General features: G+C 44.5%; 1 protein-coding gene across 3 annotated transcripts in view; it reads left to right on the plus strand.

Moving 5' to 3' along the window:
• Positions 1–26,359, plus strand: part of MYO5B (myosin VB) — a 393,467-nt gene that overhangs the window by 262,369 nt on the left and 104,739 nt on the right. For all 3 annotated transcript variants that reach the window (XM_050767677.1, XM_050767678.1, XM_050767680.1), the window contains exons 15-17: positions 7,678–7,830; positions 8,724–8,821; positions 21,547–21,633. In XM_050767677.1, coding sequence (XP_050623634.1) covers positions 7,678–7,830; positions 8,724–8,821; positions 21,547–21,633 — 338 coding nt within the window. The remainder of the gene's footprint in view (positions 1–7,677; positions 7,831–8,723; positions 8,822–21,546; positions 21,634–26,359) is intronic.

Raw genomic sequence — 26,359 nt, forward strand, 5'->3', positions numbered from 1 at the left:
ACTTCCAAATGCAGTCTCAATAGCAGGAACCTAAATGAAAACCCAGCTTTTAATATAACATACAAACTCTTCAGACTAAACCTTGATTATATTTGTATCCAGATTATAGCATGGTGCCAGCTTAGGTACAAATCTGCCTTGGACAATTTTTACTTTCTGCTCTTAAGTTACAAATTCCCTGTTTAATGTATAAAACTAAAAGCACAGATAGCCTTTCTAATGGAAGCAGGAGAAAGGGGCTGAAATCTTAAAATCCTCCTATTGGTGATTCTGATTTCCAGGTTCCTAGTGTGATTTTCTCATACACATCAAGCATCCCAAATCTAGAATGCTCTAAAATTTGAAACTTTTTGAGCACCACATGACACTCAAAGGAAGTATGTCTACGGCCATACCACCCTGAATGTACCTGGTCTTGTCTGATCTCGGAAGCTAAGCAGGATCGGGCCTGGTTAGTACGTGGATGGGAGGAAATGCTCACTGGAGTATTTTGGATTTGGGGTATTCAGATTAGGGATGCTCAACCAGTAAGTATAATGTAAATTCTCCAAAATCTGAAACACTTCTGGTCTCAGGCATTTTGAATAAGGGATACTCAATCTGTACCTGTTACTGACCTTAGGGCTTAATATATTTTTTCACAGTAAAAGCTACTATGAATGATTTCTGTAAATTTGACCCCCTCCCCACCATCCAGTAGTATAGTTATGCAGATTGTTAACTTCTACCCATGTCTCAAACATCTTGAAAATTCACTTCAGAAAGTACATGAATTAGAATCATTTAATATGATTATTAAATGTTTTGCTTTGCCATGACAGATTGGCATAAATCACAATGACATCTTCAAAATGTGAACCTGCCTCTAGCCTTCTATTATTTCCCCATGGAACTTTCTCAGCACCAGTCTGACTGGGCCACTTTGTCCTTTCTTACCTGTGTCTTGGCACTCTGGCGCTGGTCCATGGAGCCCCCAGGCCCGGCTCTCCTCTCCTCCCCTCTCCTCCCCTTGTCCCCTCCTCCCCTCCTTCCCCCCATTCTGTTCCTGCCACTGTCAGTGTTTAGTTCACTTGAATACTGTTCATCTATGGCTTTCTGTCATAGACAGTGAGGACAAACAAATGGGCCTTCAACATGCGGCTGCTGGATAAGGTTTGCATCCAGAGAAAACTCTGGCTGTTGGGTGGAATGTGTTTGGGTGAAGGCGTGCCCGGAGGTACACCCTCACACTTTTGGTGACTGTAGTGATCCAGGAGAGAGCTGGGTAGTCCTGAGCTGGAGCAGCAGACTCTTCATTAATGAAAAAAAGGACTGCATACTTGATTGAAATATAGGAAGTAGGGCAAGGGCAGGATCCTAGCCTAAACCTAGGAAGTCAGTGGGTGAAGGTGGTTTGGGCTGTATTGAATTCAGAGTTCCCAGTGGAACACCTAGAGGGAAGAAGAGCGAGCTGGAATTGTGGATCGTAGTAATGGGAAAAGATCCAGACTGGAGTGGCAGGATCTGGGAGGGATAGTTGGAGCCATGGCCTGGGGGAGACTGTCCCCAGGGACTGAGGTAAGTGGTGAGGATGAGGCTCTGGAAAATGGCAATGCAAAGGAGGGAAGTGCAGGAAAAAGCCCCGTGGGAGGTTCTGGGAAGAGAGTTGGGCAGGGAGAAGATTGGAGGAAGCAGAACTGCTCAGTTTCAAGAAGGGACCTTTATAAGGAGGCGAGGGCCAGTGGCGCGGAGGGCTTTGAAGAGGTCGAGTAGGATCAAAAATGAAACCACACCTCTTCTAGCCATTGGACTTGATGAGCACTGGAGTTGCTCTCAAGGCACATTTCAGCAGTACAGGGAGGAGGCCATCTGGTGGAGGCAGGTTTGAGGAGGAGCGGTGTGGAGGGTGGTGTCCATCTGTGGACGCCTTGCTGGAGGTAATCAGTGGTAAAGTAAGAGGAGAGACAGGCTGAGCAGGGAGGGGTTTGAAGCAGCAGAGAAGCTTGAACATAGCTGTGTGCTTGGTGGATAGAAGCCAGGGGATGGAGTGGTTCGAGTATAAGAAAATGCAGGAGTCCAGGTCAGGGAGTGAGTTAAAGGAATCGTCTGGTCAGCTCTTCCATTTTTATAGATGAGCAAGTTAAGATCTAGTAAGCCTGAGAGTTTGCCATAGGCCACACGGCTATCAAGTTGCAGGGTCATATCTAAAGTTCAGGTCTCCTGACCCAGTCCCATGCCCTTCTTGCTATACCTCATTACTTCTGAGCTCCCTGCTAGGTTGTAAGCTCTTCTGGTCTCCCTGGTCTCTCTTGACTCCTCTAGGCACCCAGGACAGGGCTTCACGTGCAATGGGCTCTTCCTTATGCTGCAGCCAGGGATCTGTTTAGAAAGAACTGCCATCTCTGGTTCTAGTCATGCCACTCTCTGTGGTGTATTGTTGCTTGGACTCTGGAGCCAGGCTGTCTGGGTTCACATCCTGACTTTGCTACTTACAGCTCTGTGATCTTGGGCCCTAAGTCTCAGTTTCTCATCTGTAAAATAGAGTGCAATGGTGCTTACACCATTGGGAGGCTTGGAGGAGTTCATGTGTGTCAGACATAGTTAACATGCTCAATAAATATTAGCCCCTGTTGTTTTAACCCTTTAATGACTTCCCATTGCTTTTAGGATAAAAATAAGAATTTTTAACTGAGGCTTACATGAGCTGGTCCCTCTTACTTCCTTCTCACTGTGTACATTATAGGTTGACCGGCTTTATCTTAACCCCCCCGAATACACAAAGCTCCTTCATAGGTGCCGTTACTTCCACCCCACAATGTGCTGTCCTCCCCATCCAGTGTCCTACAGTTCAGACTTCCCTTCCTAAGAGAATCCTTTCTTCATTTCCCACATCCCAGACCCCCGATTCAGTTGCATCTTTGTTTATTTCCTTTAGGATATTCATCTTCTTGTCATTATGATTTTAATTGTGGGTTATTTTCATTAGCATTCTACTTCCATGCTAGACCATAAGCTCCATGATATAGAAGAGGCTAGGCTTGTTCTATAACACTTTTGTGTTGCCAGTCCCTAGCACAGCATTGGTTGCATATTTGAGAGTCAGTAAGTGTTGATGGGTTAATGCGTGGATGAATGAATGAATGAACAAACTAGTCAATCTAGTTTCTTAACAGTCAGTGACCTAGTATTTACTTTCTCTTCTTTGACTGCACATGGAATTGAGTACCTAATAAAAGTATCTTTTTTTTATGATGTTGGCATATGGATTTTAGCCACAGATCTTAAATTGTGTTTTTATTTCTGACAGCTTACTAGTTACCTTGCCATCTAAAAAGATAATATTTATGATTTTGAAATACCATGCATGAAGAGAGGAGGAAGATTTATTTCAAAGATGCTGAGAATAGGAACAGAGTTGTCACCTGTTGGCAGCTAACACTTGGGGGCATCCTTAGTGATCTCACTGGGGGACCCTCCCGGGTACCTGCCTGACAACAGTATCATCAGTATCCTTAGCAGGGATTTGTCTCTTTATCTCCTTCCATGGAGATGTTTAGACGCTGCATGTTGTAAATAGGATTATCCCTTCCATGCCCTGAGGCAGGGATTTGAGGTGTGCTTTGCTTAGGAATATGGTAGCATTCTCTCATGCTAATCATGGTGTCAGCAGCCTATTGTAGCCACAGAATAGCCAGCAGTGAGAATGGGCTTGAGCTGCTCACCAGAGATGGCCTTAAGATCATTGGTTGGTGCTTTTAGACTGAACTTAGAACCCAGGTCAGGGAACTAAGGAGCTGTAACTTTTATTTGCATGCAAGTCACTCTGGTGGAAAATGGAAATTGGATGCTTCTAATGGTTGCTGTGTCTGTGGGAAATGAGGAGTGCAAGGGAAAAGTGAAACTGACACATGTTGATTCCAGCATGGTTGTGCATCTAGGTGCACATGTACATGGTTGTTTCATTGCTTTATAACCCATTAGACTAGCTCCTGTGCTGTGCAAAACAAAACACTGACTTGTGTTAATTTCTCTTGACTCTAAAACTGAAACTCCTGAAATGTATGAACTTTGTAATAACTAAGAATGAGGTAAGAGGAACTAATTTTTTTGTTTGTTTTTAGTTTAAAATGCTTGATGTAGAAGATTAGCCTATAATTTTCACCAGCATTAGGTGCTGTTTTAAGCATTAGGCATTGTAACCTTGTATGTATGTGCAGGTGGGCACACTCATACTGATCCACTGCGATTGTGAAGTGTTCCTGCATAAGGTGAGGCTTAAGCCTTGCTGAAAACAAACCCTTGGATCCATGGAATTCACACAAGTTGCTTTGTGCTTGATCTTATCCAAAAGGCTTAGAAGTGATATGAGTTACTTTAATATGTGAAAAATACCAGAGTCATCAGACTGAGGGGGGTTCACTGAGCAAAGTGTCTGCATCTCTCCGGTTTCTCCTTGGACGTGACTTAGGTAGTTGCTAATGGTCTTATGCCTGCCCTAAGTGAGGTCAGGTTGCAAGAAGCCCCATGGGAATGGAATGGTCATCGTGTGTTTTATACTCCTGGTCATATCACCCTGGAACTCCAGCACAAAGGTACCTAATAAGGTTGCAGAAACTGCCTTTGAGTGTGCTAAGTCACCTGAATCTGACAGGTTCTGAGAACAGTTCTAGTGTGCCACCAGCACCATCTTGCTACTCTGCCTAGACACTGTAATGTGCTAATGTGACATCATGACTCTGTACTGTCAGGTATCTCTGACGGCAGGAGGGAGATGAGCTGGGGCCTACTGTAGAGTGTAATGTGAAAAAGCTCATATGCATTGCCTTGTTTTGATATGCTTCTAGGACTTTTTGAATACACCTAGAATAGTGAATTATTTTGTGAACTTTGTACCTATTCTTACGTGATTCTTTGTTTCCAAGCTCTTGGCATGATACTCTTGGTATGAAAGCCTTTGTAGTGCTCAGTAAATATTCCATTAGGCTGGAGCTTAATTTATTGAAGGTCTCGGCAGTGCAGAGCATCACCAGAGCATGAGCTGTCACTACTGTATGGGACCTGAAGATGATGCTGCCTCTTCAGTAGGTAGCGTGCCTTAGCCTGAATCTCCTACGAGTCTCAGGAGATGATGTCAGCTGGAGAAATGTTTCATGGAAGTGTTATCTTATGTATTTCATTGTTATTGCAAGTACCTCAAAAGTCAAGGCTATGTCTGAAGCCCTTTTATATCTCTACTTCCTTGATATTGTGGGTTTAAATGACAAGGCTATATTTATGTATTGAAACAAGCTCTGACCTGGGCATCCAGAGGTCGAGGTTCTAGCACAGGCTCAGCCTTTGACTAGCAGCCCTTTGAGAGCTGGTGCTGGCCATTGTGCTTGGTGGTGGAGGGAACAGAGGTTGGAGCAGGATTCCGGTAGGTTCCTTCTCACCAGTCGTCTATATCCTCAACTGCCACATGGAGGTGAAAGTTGACCTTTACAGTTGTTCCAGATCTAAAATTCTATGTTGTTTCTTCAGATCAAAAATACAATTTCTTAAGCATCTGTACTTATGTGGTTTAGAAAGATCATTCATATAGGCCGGGCATGGTGGCTCATGCCTTTAATCCCAGCACTTTGGAAGGCCAAAGCGGGCGGATCACGAGGTCAAGAGATGGAGAGCATTCTGGCCAACATGGTGAAACCCTGTCTCTACTAAAAATACAAAAATTAGCTGGGCATGGTGGTGTGCCCCTGTAGTCCCAGCTACTCAGGAGGCTGAGGCAAGAGAATCGCTTGAACCTGGGAGGCAGAGCTTTCAGCAAGTGGAGGTTGCGCCACTGCACTCCAGCCTGGTAACAGAGCAAGACTCTGTTTCAAAAAAAAAAAGATTGCTCATGTATATAACCCCTAGTAAAAGTAAAACTAGATAATGTCTGAGCCCTACACGCTGGGCACTATTCTACATGCTTACATGGATTCTCTCATTCAGTTCTCTCCTCAGCCCTTGTTCTTGGGAGGAAGGGAAGTCTCAGCAAGTGTAGAGCTCAGGATTCAGCACAGACCTCGGGGTGGGGGGTGGGGGGGGCGTCCCAGGGCACCACAGAGCCTGTGGGAGACACAGACAGGAGCGATGGATGCTTTGGGAGAGGGTCACAGGAGGGACAGGGCTCAACCTTGAAAGAGGGGCCTCTCAGGATAAGTACAGAAGAGAAAGGAGTGGGGGTATTTCAGGTAAGAATAGCACAGTAAGCAAAGGTATAGAGGCAGGAGCAGTGAGCATTGTGCCTGTGGGACAGCAACGTGACCGGCTGGATGGTTTTGCAAGGTATTGTCTGAGAGGGGTGAGTGGGATCCGATCAGGGAGCCCTCAGATACTAGACTAGGGAGTTCAGACACAGTGGCAGGAGAGGGGAGCCATGCATTTAAATGGGGGTTAAAGAGGGTGCAGGGTAGGCAAGAAGGAGCGCAGAGCCTAGCATCTGAGGCACTAGCATTTAGCCTCTCTTCTGTTGAGATTGGAAGTGGTTAGCGAATGGGATTAGTGAATGGGGCCTATGTGTTCCTTTCCCCCTGCCTTTCCCCCACCTTTCCCCACGCCTTTTCCCCCCGCCTTTCCCCCCCCGCCTTTCCCCCCGCCTTTCCCCCGGCTTTTCCCCCCCGTCTTTTCCCCCCACCCCTGCAGGAGTGTGGTAAAAGCCTTGTAATACTTCATTCTAGCCCCAGCATTGACTTCCCCAAGGGATGATGGCAGGACTGTTTCTGTCAGATTGAACATCTTGATGGCTGGGACTCTGTCACCAGTGCCTCATTTAAGGCCTGCATCTTCACCTTGTTACAGATGAAGATACTAACCTCTTATTTAGTACTCATAACAACACCAGGTAACAGGCATAGGCTTATCCCTATTCTGATGAGAAAACAGGTATCAGGGAAGTTAACTTGACAAGATGCAACAATGTAGAAAAATAGAGCTTAAACATAGGTGTATTAAAGTGTAGCCACCTCCTACCACACCACAAGGAAATGAAGTTCTGCCCATCTTTGTAGGCAAAGATTGAGTAAGATTGTATGGAAAAGCTACTTTTTTCCTACCATTTAAAAATTGAATTGTCATTCATACATTATAAAATTCACCCTTTTGAAGCACACAATTACTGTGTTTCAGTATGTTCACCAATTTATGCAGTCACCACCACTATAAGTCTGGGAATATTTTTATTACTCCGTAAAGAAATCCTGTCCCCTTAGCAGGCACTCCCTTTCTTCCCTTCTTCTCCTTCCTCTTCCTCTTTCTCCCCCAAGCCCTGGCAACCAGTAACTTACTTTCTATTCCCTGGATATTTCATGTAAATGGAATCACACACTATACGATCATTTGTGTCTGGCTTCTTTCACTTGGTGTAATTTTTTCGAGGTGTGTCCATGTTATGGCATGGATCAGGAGGTCATTTCTTTATATTGTTGAATGCATTCATAATGTCGAATAATCCATTGTGTGGAGGTCCCACATTTGTTTATCCAATGGTCAGTTGATATTTGGGTTGTTCCTACTTTGTGGCTCTTGAGAGTAATGCTGCTGTGCACGTTGGTGTGTGGGTTTTGGGGTGGACGTGTGTTTTCAGTTCTCAGGTATATATTGAAAAGCAGCTTTGAGAGGAAACATGTAAGGTTCAGGAGATCTCATTTTCATCATTCTTTCTGTGATTGTTTCTAGTTCCCACTAGTGGCTGACTTGTTTCATGATGACAAGGACCCTGTTCCTGCCACCACCTCTGGGAAGGGGTCATCTTCGAAGATCAGCATCCGTTCTGCCAGACCCCCCATGAAAGCCTCCAACAAGGAGCACAAGAAAACCGTTGGCCACCAGGTCAGCCCTGGACCAAGAGCTCTGGGCCCAGGCGCACATTGCAGGGCTGGCCTCTCTGTAGATGAAGGATGGCGGCAGGATGAGAGGGAGGCCATCACAGTAGCTTTGACGTCAGTAGCCTCAGCCACCCAGCTCAATCTTGTGTCCTTAGAAGAAAGAAACTCCAAAACCTTCACCACAGGGAACTAACAGAGGGAGGAGGGAAGGGGCCGACCGTAGCTTCCATAAGTATGTTAACGCCTGTGGTGGGGCTGTGCCGCAGGGCCACAGACACCCAGTGTGGGAGACAGGAGGGCCTGGAATGTATAGGTTAGAGAGGAGGCTTAAGGAAGCTGTGGATCAGGAGACCAAAAGCAACTTCTCCTGCTGTGGGGTCTCTGTGGCTGTTCTGCCCAGTATGTCTCTGGAGAGAAAAGAATGCTTGCCAAGTCCCTGGCAGCCACCACCTAACATTTATTCCTATGAATTTGCCATTCTGGACATCTAGTGCAACAAATTATTTCCAGGATGCCTGGGCATCGGGTGTCAGGGCCCCAGGCCCTCAGGTTTAGGAAGAACAGGCTTCCAGTGCACAGTGAGCAAGTCTTTCATACAGTATTTGCCCACCTTTCATCTTATTTGATCCACAGCACAGGGAGTTAGGCACATTAGGGGGCAGTCTCTTCCCCATGTAATTTGAGGAACACTTAAATAGGAAGGACTTGATTTTGGTCACAGCCAAGATAGCAGCATCAGAGCTGGAATCTTACCCCAGGTCTCTGAAATTTCTTCCATCCTTCTGGATTAATAATATAATAGTAACAATAACTACCACCACCCACATATGAGTTTTTTCTTTCTCATACATCCACAACTTGTTAAAAATAACCAAGCACTGGCTTTTGTCTCTCTAGTTCCGTACCTCCCTGCATCTGCTCATGGAGACCCTGAATGCCACGACCCCTCACTACGTCCGCTGCATCAAGCCCAATGATGAGAAGCTCCCCTTTCAGTAAGTGCCTGCTGGGCATTAGCCTGTCCAGCCCAGCCTTAGAGGTTCAGGTGGAACAGGGTGGGCCAGGCCTTGCCTGGGGATCTGTGGCCTTCAGCATGATGACTAACTGGACTTACACTCCCCAGACAGCTTACATGCAGCAGCCAGGCTGACAGACACTTGCTGAGTGCCACCTGTCAGCTGTCCAGGAGGTCTCAAGAGAAAAAATGGAGTCCCCCAATCCCATGCAGCCTACAGTGGTGGTCAGGAATGTGCATACTTGAATCAAATAGAGAATGTTAAATGTAGCCACGAGTACATCTCATGGCAAGTGTTAAATTCAGACTTGGAAAGGTTGCTGGAGTGGTCAGGAAAGGCTTTTCTTGTGTTGAAGAATCAAGACTTCACATTATGTGTTGAACAACAGAACATGAACATGGCGCTGTTTCTCACATTACCCTCTGCTGCTGAGCCTCCAGAATTATTCACATTTGCTCCCCTTTTCCTCACTCCTCAACCTGCTCTGATCCAACTTTTGTTTCTACCTTGACCTTGAAACTTTGTTCCAGTTCTGTCCGTGCTCCTGTGGCTGACCTCACCCGAATCTGTAGAACTCTCAATGATCTTTGTACATCTTGGTTTCTACTAAATTCCAGACAAGTGTTTGTGCAAGCCTACTACAGCTTCGTTATCCACCTTGCCTTCAGCATGTCTGAGACCACACTCTTCATCTCCTGCCACCCGCCAAGAATGGTTCCTCTTTCATTGGTCTCTGTTGTAGTAAGAGGCATAACATTTCCTGATATCTCCTCCACCCACCAGGCCTGATCTCCCAGACTAGAAGCCTGAGAGTCTCTCTAACCTGCTGTGCAGGGGGAGTCCCTGTGATGACGGGTATGTGCTGTCATCTGCCTTATCCAGCGTGGGAGCCGCTTGTCACATGTGGCTATTGAGTGCTTGAAACATGCCTAGTGGGAGTGAGGAACTGAATTCTGAATTTTATTTCATTTTAATTAATTTTGGATACCCAGCGGTGCTAGTGGCCACCATACCGCATGGTTTAACCCTTGATTCTTCCGTCTCCTTCACTTCCCAGTCTAACAGATGTCAAAGTCCCATGAAGTCTCCATGCAAGGTCTTCACCCTGGTCTCCCTTTTCTCTTCCTTATTCACCTTGTTCCAGATCCTCTTTTCTTGCCTGATATACTACCTTAAACCTTTAAAAAACAGCCTCCTACTCAGCTCTGCAGCCTCTTCTGCTATTACTCTGGGCCTTCACTCATGCTGTTCCCTCTGGCCAGAGGAGATGTATTTTTAAACTTTTTAAGCACCTTATTCCCATCTTCCCTCCCCCATGATTTCTGTTTCAGGCCTAGTATAATTTCTTTCTTGAAATAACTTACTTTGGCAATTTTGACTCTCAGACTGAATATCTGAACTGCCTTCTACACTCCTGTCATTTAATAAAGCTTGGCTTCCTTTCAGATGGGCTCTGTGTGGAAAAGGTTAAGGAGACAGAATGTTATCAGTTTTCTTTGCAGTGTGCTGCTTGCTTGCTCTTCCCTTCCTCCAAGTCTCCGAGACGTGCTTAGGAATTCCCCCGGGTGGCTCTGTTTACTGGTGGACTCCAGAAGAGAAGAGGCTGTTAGAAGCGGAGAGTGTGTGAAAGACTCAGATTCTGTGTGAAGGGCAGAGTGGTGTGCAGGGTCCAGGGGAGAGGAGATGAGGGCTCTATACCAGCTGGGCCAGACCAGCTGTGGCCTTGGGCCCTTCCCTCATCAGAGCGTGGCCCTGCTGTGGGACAGATACTCTGTTGGGTCTCCCCTCTCAAATGAGAGAAGACACTAGGGACTTTCTAGGCCTGAGGTCCCATTTTTCTAAGCCCCGCCCTTGCCTTCAGAACCAAAATCTTTCTCCCAATACAAAGAGAAGGTGGGAGGAATACTGACCATGTCATGAAACCTGGATTCTAGTTTGAGCTCACTGCTGATTTGGCCAATTGCAAGCTAGTCTTTTACTCTCTGTGTCTCATTTCCTTACCTGTTAATTTTGGTGAGGGCCTGGTGTGGTGGCTCATGCCTGTAATGGCAGTGCTTTGAGAGGCCAAGGCAGGAGGATCACTTGAGGCAAGGAGTTTGAGAGTGGCCTGGGCAATATAGCGAGACCCAACCTCTACAAAAAATTTTAAAATTAGCTGGGCCTGGTGGTCCATGCCTATAATCCCAGCTACTCCAGAGGCTGAGGCAGGAGAATTGCTTGAGCCCAGGAGTGTGAGGCTGCAGTGAGCTGTGATTGTATCACTGCACTCCAGTCTGGGTGACAGAGCAAGACTACCTCTCAAAAAATAAATAAATAAATAAATAAATAAAAATACCCTGGTGAAAGAATCTGAATAGGAATTATTCATGAGAGTATAAAAGTGTATATGATGACAGTTATTAGTTACATCATCCTAGAAGGAAGTTTCTGTGTCTTTTCACCCATTTCCTGTAATCAGAGTTGCTCAGCCTCAGCAGCATTGACATAATGGGTCAGAGAAGTCTTCGTTGGGGCAAGGGGTGCTGTCCTGTGCATCACAGGATGTTGGGAAGCATCCTTGGCCTCTACTCACTAGATGCGACAAGCATCCCACCATTGTGACAGCTAAAAATGTTTTTAGACATTGCCAAACGTTCCCTTGGGAACAAAATCGCCTCCAGTTGAGAACTCCTGTCCCACATGAAATGCTTTGATAGCATGGCCTCTACAAAAGTCTTTTTCTTCTGCTTTCTTCATTCAAGAAACATCTATCATACCTCTTACTAGGCACTGGGCTAGAACAGGTGGAATGACAATAAGACATGTCCCCCATGCTTAAGGAATTATCTGTCACGAGTAACTGGCCATGCCACAGAAGTGGCTGTCAGTGGCTCTGTGAAAGTGCTGACAGGGCAGAGGCAAGAGAGAGATGAAGTATCTAAAGCAGCAGTGGCCTGGGGCAGGTGTCATAACCTGGGAACGCTTAGTGGAGGGCCTGGTCACTGGTTTTCTGAAGGCCAGTCCAGGTCGCGGAGTCTCGGAGTTCTGAGTTGTGGCTGCAGGAGGCTGCTGAGCCTGGGGAAGCAGGTAGGGAGCTTGCAGCCCATGGAGAAATCGATTCCATGGTGGGCGATTGTGGAGGTAGGACCCGGTTCTAACACCGTGGGATTCTTTACATCCAGCAGGCTCCAGGGTGTGCTAATCCTATTGGGAGAGGAAAGCATGAACTTCAGTTTCAGCACTGTGACCTTCTATATCTTTGGTGATTCTTCTATGTTAATTGTCCTTGCTATGGTCCTCCAAGATTTAATAGAAGGAGGGCTGGTTTTCCATTCCCAGTCATCTAATAGTGAATGCAGTGAGGCGGATTGAGAGATGCATTTGACGGTGGATTTTCTTTACTGTTGGGGAGAGGGAAAGATGATGGCAATATCTTCTTTGTATAGTGTCTGTTAGCTTTTTCTAAAAGCATTCTTTTTTTTTTTTTGGTAACATAGTCATTACAGCCACCACTGCTTTATGGTTGGGCAGATATGTTGAGTTCTCACTGAGTAAATGAGGAAAGTGAGGTACAGGGAGACTGTCTTGCCCAAAGTAACACCAGCTGTCAGTGGCAGAGCCGAGGCCACACAGAGTTCTTTGTCCCAGACCACAGGGGAAAGCAGTGTTGCCGTCATAGGAGGACAGAACAGGTGTGGGGAAGGGAGGGGATTTGCTGAGCTGGTCATGAAGAGGGAAGAATGTTAAGGCTGAGTTCAAAAACTCTGTGCCAGGTGCCTTCCGGCCACCAGCTTTAGGCACGATGTGTGGGGACTCCAAGAGAAAACCGAGGCCCACAACCCTGCCCTCAAGAACTCTTGCTGGGCTGTGGGGGGTGGGGGGACCAGCACTCAGTAAGCCATTGCCTGGCCCTTCGACAGGACAGAACTGGGATGCTGGAGGTCAAGAAGCATGATGTGGGGATACCAGAGCAGAAACTGGGAAGGGACAGATGGGGAGGAGGAGCAGTACTTTTAAGGAACGATGGGGTTCTCAATGAGCTTCTGCTCACTTTATTAATACCATGAGGAAACATTAGGAGGTCCTGGAAGAAGAAGGGACCCCCAGCTGATTCCATAGCTCACGTGAGACCTAAGGGTCCCAGATGCTCCTGAGCACGCTGCCATCCCCGGTGTGTGCAATGCACTGAACTTGACCCTGTGGTCATGCTGAGCAGAGGAAAGAAGCTGGTGGCTGACCTGGGGAACACGGCTGCTGTGGGCAGGGGCAGAGCACCTGGGGAGGTGGTCTGCAGACCACAGGATGCCTTTTCCAAAGCACAGGGGTGTCTGCTCTGCCTTCATGATGCAGGGCCCAGCTGACAGCTTTAGCAGTGAGAGCCTGTGAGCAGGGGAGCCTGCAGTCCAAAGGCTTCTGATCACTCGCAGTCACGGGCAGCCGAGCAGCTGCTTATGACTCTGGTCATTGCCGCCCCTGGGGATGAAGACCCCCTTGGATTCTGGAACTGTGCTCCCTCTTGTGGCAAAGCAACCACAGGGGGCATGGGAGCGAGAGGGTGGGCAGACATTGAAGTGCTCAGCACATACTCCCTGCTGTCCTGTAAGACCCTTGCACTAAGGGGGTTGTGCTCTAGTTAAAAAGATGAAGTCTTCTGAAGGAACTGTTTTGTTCAGAGCTGTGTAAATCGATGCTCCATTGTGCCTCACGTACTCAGTGCCATGGACTTTTGGAGTTGGAGGGGTCGGGTGTGGAAAGAAGGTGGGGCCCAGGAGGGCAGAGGGGAGCAACAAAGCCACAGTGAGCACAGCCTGGAGGGGAGAGCATGGGTGTCTCATGGGATGAGACCCAGGGCTGATGTGCAATGCAGAGTGTTGCCTGGGGTGAGGTGGCATCTTGCAGTTATCAGTTGCTTGGAAAATGCCCACTGTTTTCCAGTGCCAAGTGCCCACTGAGCCCAGGCGACCCCAGGACACCATCTATTAAGCACCACGTCCCAGAGTAAAAGGAGGAAAAGGAACATGGCTCTTGGCTCCAGCTGAGCTGCAGGACAGTCAGAAGGAAAGGGAGCATTTGTTCCTCATCCCTTCTCATGGAGTGGGGCAGTAATCTTAGAAATTAAAAATAGTGATTAATTCTAGGTTGCCTTAATTATTTCTCACTGAAGACTCCCTGCTTATCCTAGAAAATGGTGAGATCTTGCTCTCTGGCTTCTCTTTTTTTCTTACTAGTTTTTTGTTGTTGTTGTTGTTGTTGTTGTTGTTGTTGTTTTCGAGATGGAGTCTCACTCTGTCACCCAGGCTGGAGTGCAGTGGCACCATCTCGGCTCAGTGCAACCTCTGTCTCCCGGGTTCACTCTGTTCTCCTGCCTCAGCCTCCCGAGTAGCTGGGACTACAGGCGCCCGGCACCACACCTGGCTAATTTTTGTATATTCTTAGTAGAGACGGAGTTTCACCGTGTTAGCCAAGATGGTCTCGATCTCCTGACCTCATGATCCCAAAGTGCTGGGATTACAGGCGTGAGCCACTGCGCCCGGCCCTTCTTACTAGTTGTTATAATCTGTGTTTAACAACCTCAGACAATTGCTCTGGCTTCGTTCAGCATTTTTTTTTTAATTATGCTTTATGTTCTAGGGTACATGTGCACAATGTGCAGGGTTGTTACATATGTATACATATATGTGCTGCACCCATTAACTCGTCATTTACATTAGGTATATCTCCTAATGCTATCCCTTCCCGCTCCCTGTACCGCACAACAGGCCCCGGTGTGTGATGTTCCCCTTCCTGTGTCCAAGTGTTCTCACTGCTCAATTCCCACCTATGAGTGAGAACATGTGGTGTTTGGTTTTCTGTTCTTGCTATAGTTTACTGAGAATGATGGTTTCTAGCTGCATCCATGTCCCTACAAATGACATGAACTCATCCTTTTTTATGGCTGCATAGTATTCCATGGTATATATGTGCCACATTTTCTTAATCCAGTCTGTCACTGGTGGACATTTGGGTTGGTTCCAAGTCTTTGCTATTGTGAACAGTGCCACAGTAAACATATGTGTGCTTGTGTCTTTATAGCAGCATGATTTATAATCCTTGGGGTATATACCCAGTAATGGGATGGCTGAGTCAAATGGTATTTCTAGTACCAGATCCTTGAGGAATTGCCACACTATCTTCCACAATGATTGAACCAGTTTACAGTCCCACCAACAGTGTAAAAGTGTTCCTATTTCTCCACATCCTCTCCAGCATCTGTTGTTTCCTGACTTTTTAATGATTGCCATTCTAACTGGTGTGAGATGGTATCTCATTGTGGTTTTGATTTGCATTTCTCTGATGGCCAGTGATGATGAGCATTTTTTCATGTGTCTGTTGGCTGCATAAATGTCTTCTTTTGAGAAGTGTCTGTTCATATCCTTTGCCTACTTTTTGATGGGGTTGTTTGTTTTTTTCTTGTAAATTTGTTTGAGTTCTTTGTAGATTATGGATATTAGCCCTTTGTGAGATGAGTAGATTACAAAAATTTTCTCCCATTCTGTAGGTTGGTTGTTCACTCTGATGGTAGTTTCTTTTGCTGTGCAGAAGCTCTTTAGTTTAATGAGATCCCATTTGTCAATTTTGGCTTTTGTTGCTATTGCTTTTGGTGTTTTAGACATGAAGTCTTTGCCCATGCCTATGTCCTGAATGGTATTGCCTAGGTTTTCCTCTAGGGTTTCTATGGTTTTAGGTCTAACATTTAAGTCTTTAATCCATCTTGAATTAATTTTTGTATAAGGTGTAAGGAAGGCATCCAGTTTCAGCTTTCTACTTATGGCTAGCCAGTTTTCACAGCACCATTTATTAAATAGAAAATCCTTTCCCTATTTCTTGTTTTTGTCAGGTTTGTCAAAGATCAGATGGTTGATGTATGGTATTATTTCTGAAGGCTCTGTTCTGTTCCATTGGTCTATATCTCTGTTTTGGTACCAGTACAATGCTGTTTTGGTTACTGTAGCCTTGTAATATAGTTTGAAGTCAGGTAGCATGATGCCTCCAGCTTTGTTCTTTTGGCTTAGGATTGTCTTGGCAATGCGGACTCTTTTTGATTCCATATGAACTTTAAAGTACTTTTTTCCAATTCTGTGAAGAAAGTCATTTGTAGCTTAATGGGGATGGCATTGAATCTATAAATTACCTTGGCCAGTATGGTCGTTTTCACAAAATTGATTATTCTGATCCATGAGCATGGAATGTTCTTCCATTTGTTTTTGTCCTCTTTTATTTCGCTGAACAGTGATTTGGAGTTCTCCTTGAAGAGGTCCTTCACATCCCTTGTAAGTTGGATTCCTAGGTATTTTATTCTCTTTGAAGCAATTGTGAATGGGAGTTCACTCATGATTTGGCTATCCATTTGTCTGTTATTAGTGTATAAGAATGCTTGTGATTTTTGCAGATCAATTTTGTATCCTGAGACTTTGCTGAAGTTGCTTATCAGCTTAAGGAGATTTTGGGCTGAGATGATGGGGTTTTCTAGATATACAATCATGTCATCTGCAAACAGGGACTCTTTGACTTCCTCTTTTCCTAATCGAATACCCTTTATTTCTTTCTCTTGCCTGATTGCCCTGGCCAGAACTTCTGACACTATGTTGAATAGGAGTGGTGAGAGAGGGCATCCCTGTCTTATGCCCGTTTTCAGAGGGAATGCTTCTAGTTTTTGCCCATTCAGGATGATACTGGCTGTGGGTTTGTCATAAATAGCTCTTATTATTTTGAGATACATTCCATCAATACCAAATTTATTGAGAGTTTTTTAGCATGAAGGGCTGTTGAATTTAGTTAAAGGCCTTTTCTGCATCTATTAAGATAATCATGTGGTTTTTGTCTTTGGTTCTGTTTATATGCTGGATTACGTTTATTGATTTGCATATATTGAACCAGCCTTGCATCCCAGGTATGAAGCCCACTTGATCATGGTGGATAAGCTTTTTGATGTGCTGCTGAATTCGGTTTGCCAGTATTTCATTGAGGATTTTTGCATCAATGTTCATCAGAGATATTGGTCTAAAATTCTCTTTTTTGTGTATGTGTCTCTGCCAGGCTTTGGTATCAGGATGATGCTGACCTCATAAAATGAGTTAGGGAGGATTCCGTCTTTTTCTATTGATTGGAATAGTTTCAGAAGGAATGGTACCAGCTCCTCCTTGTGCCTCTGGTAGAATTCAGCTGTGAATCTGTCTGGTCCTGTACTTTTTTTGCTTGGTAGGCTATTCATTATTGCCTCAATTTCAGAGCCTGTTATTGGTCTATTCAGGGATTCAACTTCTTCCTTGTTTAGTCTTGGGAGAGTGTATATGTCCAGGAATTTATCCATTTCTTCTAGGTTTTCCAGTTTATTTGCGTAAAGGTGTTTATAGTATTCTCTGATGGTAGTTTGTATTTCTGTGGGGTCAGTGGTGATATCCCCTTTATTGTTTTTTATTGTGACTATTTGATTCTTCTCTCTTTTCTTCTTTATTAGTTTTGCTAGCAGTCTATCAATTTTGTTGATCTTTTCAAAAAACCAGCTCTTGGATTCATTGATTGATTGAAGGGTTTTTTTTTGGTTTGTTTTTTGTTTTTTGTTTTTTTTGTCTCTGTCTCCTTCAGTTCTGCTCTGATCTTAGTTATTTCTTGCCTTCTGCTAGCTTTTAAATGTGTTTGCTCTTGCTTCTCTAGTTCTTTTAATTGTGATGTTAGGGTGTCCATTTTAGATCTTTCCTGCTTTCTCTTGTGGGCATTTAGTGCTATAAATTTCCCTCTACACACTGCTTTAAATGTGTCCCAGAGATTCTGGTATGTTGTATCTTTGTTCTCATTGGTTTCAAAGAACATCTTTATTTCTGCCTTCATTTCGTTATGTACCCAGAAGTCATTCAGGAGCAGGTTGTTCAGTTTCCATGTAGTTGAGCGGTTTTGATTGAGCTTCTTAATCCTGAGTGCTAATTTGATTGCACTGTGGTCTGAGAGACAGTTTGTTATAATGTCCGTTCTTTTACATTTGCTGAGGAGTGCTTTACTTCCAACTATGTGGTCAATTTTGGAATAAGTGCAATGTGGTGCTGAGAAGAATGTATATTCTGTTGATTTGGGGTGGAGAGTTCTGTAGATGTCTATTAGGTCTGCTTGGTGCAGAGCTGAGTTCAATTCATCAGTATCCTGGTTAACTTTCTGTCCAGTGTTGACAGTGGGGTGTTAAAGTCTCCCATTATTATTGTGTGGGAGTCTAAGTCTCTTTGTAAGTCTCTAAGGACTTGCTTTATGAATCTCGGTGCTCCTGTATTAGATGCATATATATTTAGGATAGTTAGCTCTTATTGTTGAATTGATCCCTTTACCATTATTTACCATTATGTAATGACCTTCTTTGTCTCTTTTGATCTTTGTTGGTTTAAAGTCTGTTTTATCAGAGACTAGGATTGTAACCCTTGCCTTTTTTTTTTTTTTTTTTTTTTTTCCATTTGCTTGGTAGATCTTCCTCTATCCCTTTATTTTGAGCCTATGTGTGTCTCTGCTTTTGAGATGGGTCTCCTGAATACAGCAAACTGATGGGTCTTGACTCTTTATCCAATTTGCCAGTTTGTGTCTTTTAATTGGAGCATTTAGCCCATTTACATTTGAGGTTAATATTGTTATGTGTGAACTTGATCCTGTCCTTATGATGTTAGCTGGTTATTTTGCTCGTTAGTTGATGCAGTTTCTTCCTAGCCTCGATGGTCTTTACATTTTGGCATGTTTTTGCAGTGACTGGTACCTGTTGTTCCTTTCCATGTTTAGAGCTTCCTTCAGGAGCTCTTGTAGGGCAGGCCTGGTGGTGACAAAATCTCTCAGCATTTGCTTGTCTATAAAGGATTTTATTTCTCCTTCACTTATGAAACTTAGTTTGGCTGGATATGAAATTCTGGGTTGAAAATTCTTTTCTTTAAGAATGTTGAATATTGACCCCCACTCTCTTCTGGCTTGTAGAGTTTCTGCCAAGAGATCTGCTGTTAGTCTGATTGGCTCCCTTTGTAGGTAAGCCGACCTTTCTCTCTGGCTGCCCTTAACCTTTTTTCCTTCATTTCAACTTTGGTGAATCTGACAATTATGTGTCTTGGAGTTGCTCTTCTGAAGGAGTATCTTTGTGGCATTGTCTGTATTTCCTGAGTTTGAATGTTGGCCTGCCTCGCTAGGTTGGGGAAGTTCTCCTGGATGATATCCTGCAGAGTGTTTTCCAACTTGGTTCCATTCTCCCCATCACCTTCAGGTACACCAATCAGATGTAGATTTGGTCTTTTCACGTAATCCCATATTTCTTGGGGGCTTTGTTCATTTCTTTTTACTCTTTTTTCTCTACACTTCTCTCTTCATTTCATTCATTTGATTTTCAATCACTGATACCCTTTCTTCTAGTTGATCAAGTCAGTTACTGAAGCTTGTGCATTTGTCACGTAGTTTTCGTGTCATGGTTTTCAGCTCTGTCAGATCATTTAAGGACTTCTCTACCTTGGTTGTTCTAGTTAGCCATTCGTCAAATCTTTTATCAAGGTTTTTAGCTTCTTTGTGATGGGTTTGAACTTCCTCCTTTAGCTTGGAGAAGTTTGATTGTCTGAAGCCTTCTCTCAACTCGTCAAAGTCATTCTCCATCCAGCTTTGTTCTGTTGCTGGCGAGGAGCTGTGTTCCTTTGGAGGGGGAGAGGTGCTCTGGTTTTTAGAATTTTCAGCTTTTCTGCACTGCTTTTTCCCCATCTTTGTGGTTTTATCTACCTTTGGTGTTTGTTGATGGTGATGTACAGTTGGGATTTTGGTGTGGCTGTCCTGTCTGTTTCTTAGTTTTCCTTCTAACAGTCAGGACCCTCAGCTACAGGTCTGCTGGAGTTTGTTGGAGATCCACTCCAGACCCTGTTTGCCTGGGTGTCAGCAGCAGAGGCTGTAGACGAGTGAATAATGCTGAACAGCTAATGTTGCTGCCTGATCATTCCTCTAGAAGCTTCATGTCAGAGGGGTACCTGCCATGTGAGGTGTGAGGTGTCAGTCTGCCCCTACTGGGGGGTGTCTCCCAGTTAGGCTACTCAGGGGTCAGGGACCCACTTGAGCAGGCAGTCTGTCCGTTCTCAGATCTCAAACTCCATGCTGGGAGAACCACTGTTCTCTTCAAAGCTATCAGACAGGGTCATTTAAATCTGCAGAGGTTTCTGCTGCCTTTTGTTTGGCTTTGCCCTGTCCCCAGAGGTGGAGTCTGCAGAGGCAGGCAGGCCTCCTTGAGCTGCAATGGGATCCACCCAGTTCAATCTTCCCTGCTGCTTTGTTTACCTTCTCAAGTCTCAGCAATGGTGGGCGTCCCTCCCCCAGCCTCACTGCCGCCTTGCAGTTAGATCTCAGACTGCTATGCTAGCAATGAGGGAGGCTCTGTGGGCATGGGACCCTCCAAGCCAGGCATGGGATATGATTTCCTGGTGTGCCGTTTGCTAAGACCCTTGGTAAAGCACAGTGTTAGGGTGGGAGTGACCCAATTTTCCAGGTGTTGTGTGTCATGCTTTCCCTTGGCTAGAAAAGGGGATTCCCTTCCCCCTTGCGCTTCCTGGGTGAGGTGATGCCTCGCCCTGCTTCGGCTCTCACTTAGTGGGCTGCACCCACTGTCCTGCACCCACTGTCCAACACACCCCAGTGAGATGAACCTGGTACCTCAGTTGGAAATGCAGAAATCACCCATCTTCTGTGTCGCTCACGCTGGGAACTGGAGGCTGGAGCTGTTCCTATTCGGCCATCTTGGAACCTCCCTCTCTTTCAGCATTTTCACCACGTTTGTTATGTACTGTCTTGTATAAACTTTCCTCTTCAAGCGGGGATGCTCAGAAAGCTCACACAGCAACTGGCTTTTTATTCTACAGTGCCATACACAATATATGTTTGAAAACATACTGGATTTTGAGTGCTAGGCTTAGCTTTGTAGGATATGTGAGTGGTTGAAAATGGTGCACATCTCTCTGAAGATTGGAAAGTAATCTGTAATAATGTAAATGAAGTTCATCTACATGATTCTTAACTGAATAGCTGTTGTGATCATAGCTAACAACATGTACAACGTGTGTGCCCTATGCATTGCTAGGCACTGTTCCACCTGCTTTCGGGGATCATTACATTTAAGCTTCACACTAACCTGATAAAATAGGTACTGCTGTTTTCCCCCCATTATATAGATGAGGGTACTGAGGCCCAAGGGGACATGAAGTGACTTGCCCCAAAGTAGACACCCAGCTGGTAAGTGACCATGTCATAATTCAAACCCAGATCTGCCTAGCCTAAAACTCATCCTTTTAATGCTTAAGCCAAATAATGGTGCTAAGCGTATATGCTTGGGACAGTGAGTGAAGATGCTTGTCCATGTGGATAAAAACAATAAGAGTAGGCTCTGGAGAGGAGCAGCAATGATGAGTCTTGCAGGGTGGGGAGGATTCACGTGGGCAAAGAAGAAAGGTATCCCAGTTGATAATAAGAATGTGCACAAAAACCTCAGGCACAGATCGGAAGATGCGAGATGGCTCAGGTGCCTGCACATTGGTGTCTTTTAGTCTATACCTCACCCCTGACTTTAGCTCAAGAGTGCCCGATGAGCTGTAACTCAGTGGCATCAGGTACTTCACGTGCTGCAGGAAAATATTCTTTTTTATTTCTTTTTTGTAAATGTGGCGACTCATCTCTTGTCTTGCTTTTTTTTTTTTCTTTGCCAGCTTTGACCCAAAGAGAGCAGTGCAGCAACTCAGAGCCTGCGGGGTGTTGGAGACGATTCGAATCAGTGCAGCTGGCTACCCATCCAGGTAACTAACGTGCCCGCCAGCTGCCTCCTGGGACTGCCCTAGAGCAGCCAGAGTTCCCCAGGGAGCCCTCTTGTCATCCAGAAACAGATCCTTCAAAACGGTTCTCAAACACTGAGGCCCATGCAGGATGCTGATGGAAATGAGACTCTCAGATGAGCCTGAAAAAGTGGGAACGTTAGCAGTCATGTCCGCTTGGCTGCTTTTCTCTAAAGTCCTTTTCAGATTTCAGATTTTTGCCATTGGTGTAAGTGATAAGCTAGCTAGAGTTAAAAAGAGGATTTCCCCTTCTCTCAACTCCCACCTTGTTCCCTTTACCATTCCCCCACCCTTTGTCACAGTGGGAAAGTATACATGTTTACCATCTTAACCACTTTTCAGATTTTTTCAATAGGTTTTTTTAGGGGGAACAAGTGGTGTTTGGTTACATGAATAAGTTCTTTAGTGGTGATTTCTGAGATTTTGGTGCACCTATCACCCAAGCAATGTGCACTGTACCCAATGTGTAGTCTTTTATCCCTCACCACCGCCCCCCTTTCCCCCAAGTCCTCAAAGTCCATTACATCATTCTTATGCCTTTGCATCCTCATAGCTTCGCTCCCACTTATGAGTGAGAATGTACAATGTTTTGTTTTCCATTCCTGAGTTACTTGACTTAGAATAGTGGTCTCTAACTCCATCCAGGTTGCTGTGAATGCCATTATTTTGTTCCTTTTTATGGTTGAGTAGTATTTCATATATACATACCACGTTTTCTTTATCCACTCATTAACTGGGCATGTGGGCTGGTTCCATATTTTTGCAATTGCAAATTCTGCCACTATAAACATGCATGTGCAAGTGTGTTTTTTTGTATAATGACTTCTTTTCCTCTGAGTAGATACCCAGTAGTGGGAGTGCAGTGGCGTGATCTGGGCTCACTGCAACCTCTGCCCCTTGGGTTCAAGTGATTCTCCTGCCTCAGCCTCCTGTGTAGCTGGGACTACAAGTGCACACCACCATGTCCAGCTAACTTTTGTATTTTTAGTAGAGATGGAGTTTCACCATGTTGGCCAGGCTAGCCTCAAACTCCTGACCTCAGGTGATCCATCTGCCTCGGCTTCCCAAAGTGCTGGGATTACAGGCATGAGCCATCATGCCTGACCCAAATGGTAGATCTACTTTTAGTTCTTTAAAGAATATCCACACTGTTTTCCATAGCAGTTGTTCTAGTTTACATTTCCACCAGCAGTGTAAAAACATTCCCTTTTCACCACATCCATGCCAACATCTATTTTTTGATCTTTTAGTTATGGCCATTCTTGCAGGAGTAAGGTAGTGTCCCATTGTGGTTTGGATTTGCATTTCTCTGGTAAATAGTGATGTCGAGCATTTGTTCACATGTTTGTTGGTCATTTGCATATCTTCTTTTGGGAATTGTTTTCTCATGTCCTTAGCCCACTTTTTGATGGGATTTTTTTTTCTTGCTACATTAAGTTCCTCATAGATTCTGGACATTAGTCATTTGTTGGATGTATAGATTTCAAAGATTTTCTCCCACTTTATGGGTTGTCTGTTTACTCTGGTGATTATTTCTTTTGCTGTGCAGAAGTTTTTTAGTTTGAGTTCCATCTATTTATCTTTGTTTTCATTGTGTTTGCTTTTGGGTTCTTGGTCATGAAGTCGTTGCTTAAGCCAGTGTCTAGAAGGGTTTTCCCAGTGTTACCTTCTAGAGTTTTTATGGTTTTTATGTTTTTATGGTCTTACATTTAAGTCTTTGATCCATCTTGAGTTGATTTTTCTATAGGGTAAGAGGTGAGGATCCAGTTTCATTCTTCTACATGTGGCTAGCCAATTATCCCAGCACCATTTATTGAATAGTGTCCTTTCCCCACTTTTTGTTTTTGCTCTGTCAAAGATCAGTTGACTGTCAGTATTTGGCCTTATTTCTGGGTTCTCTATTCTGTTCCATTGGTCTGTACACCTGTTTTTATACCAATATCGTGCTGTTTTGGTGACTATGGCCTTACATACAGTTTGAAGTTGGGTAATGTATTGTCTCCAGATTTGGGGGTTTTTTTGTTTTGTTGGTTGGTTAGTTGGTTGGTTTTTTTGTTTGTTTGTTTTGCTAATCTTGCTTTGGTGATGCAGGCTCTTTTTTGGTTCCATATGAATTTTAGGATTTTTTTTTTCAGTTCTGTGAAGAAATATGGTAGTATTTTGATGGGAATTGCATTGAATTTGTAGATTGCTTTTGGCAGTGTGATCATTTTCACAATATTGATTCTACCTGTCCATGAGTGTGGGGTGTGTTTCCATTTGTTTGTGTCATCTATGATTTCTTTCAGCAATGTTTTGTTTTTTTCCTTGTAGAGGTCTTTCACCTCCTTGGTTACCATCTTAGCCACTTTTAAGTGTACAGTTTAGTGGTATTAAGTATATTCCTTTTTTTTAATGCTACCATCACCATCATCCATCTCTAGAATTCTTTTCATCTTGCAAAACTGAAACTGTGGAATTAACAATATTTCCCTGTTCTCTCTCCCCCAGTCCCTAGCAGCCACCTTTCTACTTTCTGTAAATCTGGTGATTCCAGGAACCTCATATAAGTGGAATAATACAGTATTTGTCCTTTTGTGAGTGGCTTATTTCAGTTAGTATACCTTCGAGCTTCATCCATGTTAAAGCGTGTGTCAGAACTTTCTTCCTTATTAACGCTGAGTAATATTCCATTGTATGGATGTATCCCATTTTGCTTACCCATTCATTCCTCAGTAGACTCCTGTAACTTTTAAATTAGAATGAAATCTGTGGTAGGAAAATAAAATTTCTTTGAGTTAAAAAAAAACTATCATGCTCTGATTTGCCTTGCGGATAAGCTACTGAACCAGTCCAGAGCTTGTTGGAGCTATGCCAACACTGGATCCCCTCTGGACACTTCCCTGAAATAAGGGTGAAGGGTGGCTGGTGACCCCACTAGCTCTTGTGAAATCACACTTTCTACCAGCGTCATGTAGACCAAACATCCGCCATTAATTGGAGCTGAACTGAACAGTGTAGCAGCCCAGAGCCTGTCCCACTGGGACCCTCTGTCCTAACAACTTGCTCGTATCAGAAGGTGGAAGGAACCAGAAGTGGGAATGAAAGGATGTGATATGGGCCTCCCCTTCTCCCTGTCTTCTCTCCACCTGGCACTCTCCCACTATAGTGGAGGAACCATTTCATATGCAGTGGTTAATTACCCATAAACAACTTAACCACAAACAATTCCTAAATGTTTGGCCTGAGAAGGAAGCTGCTGATGGAATTAGGAATTTACATTTGACCTGGAAAGTACAAGAGCTGTCAGTAATCTGCAACACCCAGGCAGTTCTTCAAAACCCAGCAGGTCCCAGCATTGTTCAGGATGAACTGCTCTAGCTAGGTTGAAGGCTGTTATTTTCTTTTCAACCACATCTGTCCCTGCTTAGAAAAAAGGACAGAGAGTGTCCTAGGGCTGTCTCTCATTTTTTGACCTTAGGGTCTGAACACAAATAGCTAACAACTCTGTTAATGAGGTGGGCCAAGCTTGTCAACTTAGATGAAGGCCTGGCACTCCTTTTCCCAGTCTGCCCTGCAGTCTCCTACATCAGCTTTTTGATCGAGGGGATGGGGCTCAGGCAACGAGTGTAGTAGTTCAGTTTTGAGTTCAAACCACTAGTCTGATGAATTAGATTGCTTTTCAGTGCCTGCTTACAAGCCCAGGGTTCAGATCAAACATATCTTCATCCAGTTTAAGAACTAGGAAAGGAGCTTAAGGAGCTGCGGAGCTACTTGTTTTCAAACCATCTTCCACAGGCAGCTGGCTGCACTCCTGCTCCTGGCTCTCGTATCTGCCAGGCTTCCAGGAGAGGACATACCTACAGAAAACATTTCCTTATCCACCGTTTCTCAGAACTGTGCACTGCAACCCATTTATGGGTTAGGATATCAATTCAATGGGTTGTATCAATGAAAAGAGTCGAACTATAGAATACTTGAAGACATTTCTTCTGAGCCAAATATGAGTGACCAATGGCCCATGACACAGCCCTCAGGAGATCCTGAGAACATGTGTCCAAGGTGGTCAGGCCACAACTTGGTTTGATACATTTTAGAGAGACATAAAACATCACTCAACACATGTAAGATATACAATGGTTTGGTTCAGGCAAGTTGGACATCCGGAAGGTGGGGGCTTCCAGGTCACAGGCATATTCAAAGATTTTCTGATTGGCAATTGGTTGGGATATTATCAATAGAAAGGACTGTCTGGGTTATGATAAAAGGTGGCGGAGACCAAGGTTTTATCATGCAGCCGAACTCCCCGGGTATCAGGCTTCAGAGAGAATAGATCATAAACGTTTCTTATCAGATTTAGAGTCTGTTCTATCAGTAATTCCAAAGCGAGGAGGGTATAATGAGGCATGCCCAGCTCCCCATTCCCAGCATGGCCTGAACTAGTGTTTCAGGTTATCTTTGGAATACCTGCAGCTGCGAGAAGGGATCCATTCAGATAGTTGGGGGCTTTAGAATTTTATTTTTGTTTTACAGTTGTGACCAATATACTGTTTTTGGTTTCTTCAGGAAATAACTTGGGGTGGAAAATGGGAGAGAGCAATTTGGGGAGGAAAGGACATTGTGGCATGGTCATATTTCAGTGTTATCTATAGGGATGGGTGCATCAGGATGTAAAGCACATGTTTACAAGTGAGACAGAGACAAGGAAGTG

Source organism: Macaca thibetana, chromosome 18 (assembly GCF_024542745.1).
Source record: "Macaca thibetana thibetana isolate TM-01 chromosome 18, ASM2454274v1, whole genome shotgun sequence".
Taxonomy (NCBI): Eukaryota; Metazoa; Chordata; class Mammalia; order Primates; family Cercopithecidae; genus Macaca; species Macaca thibetana.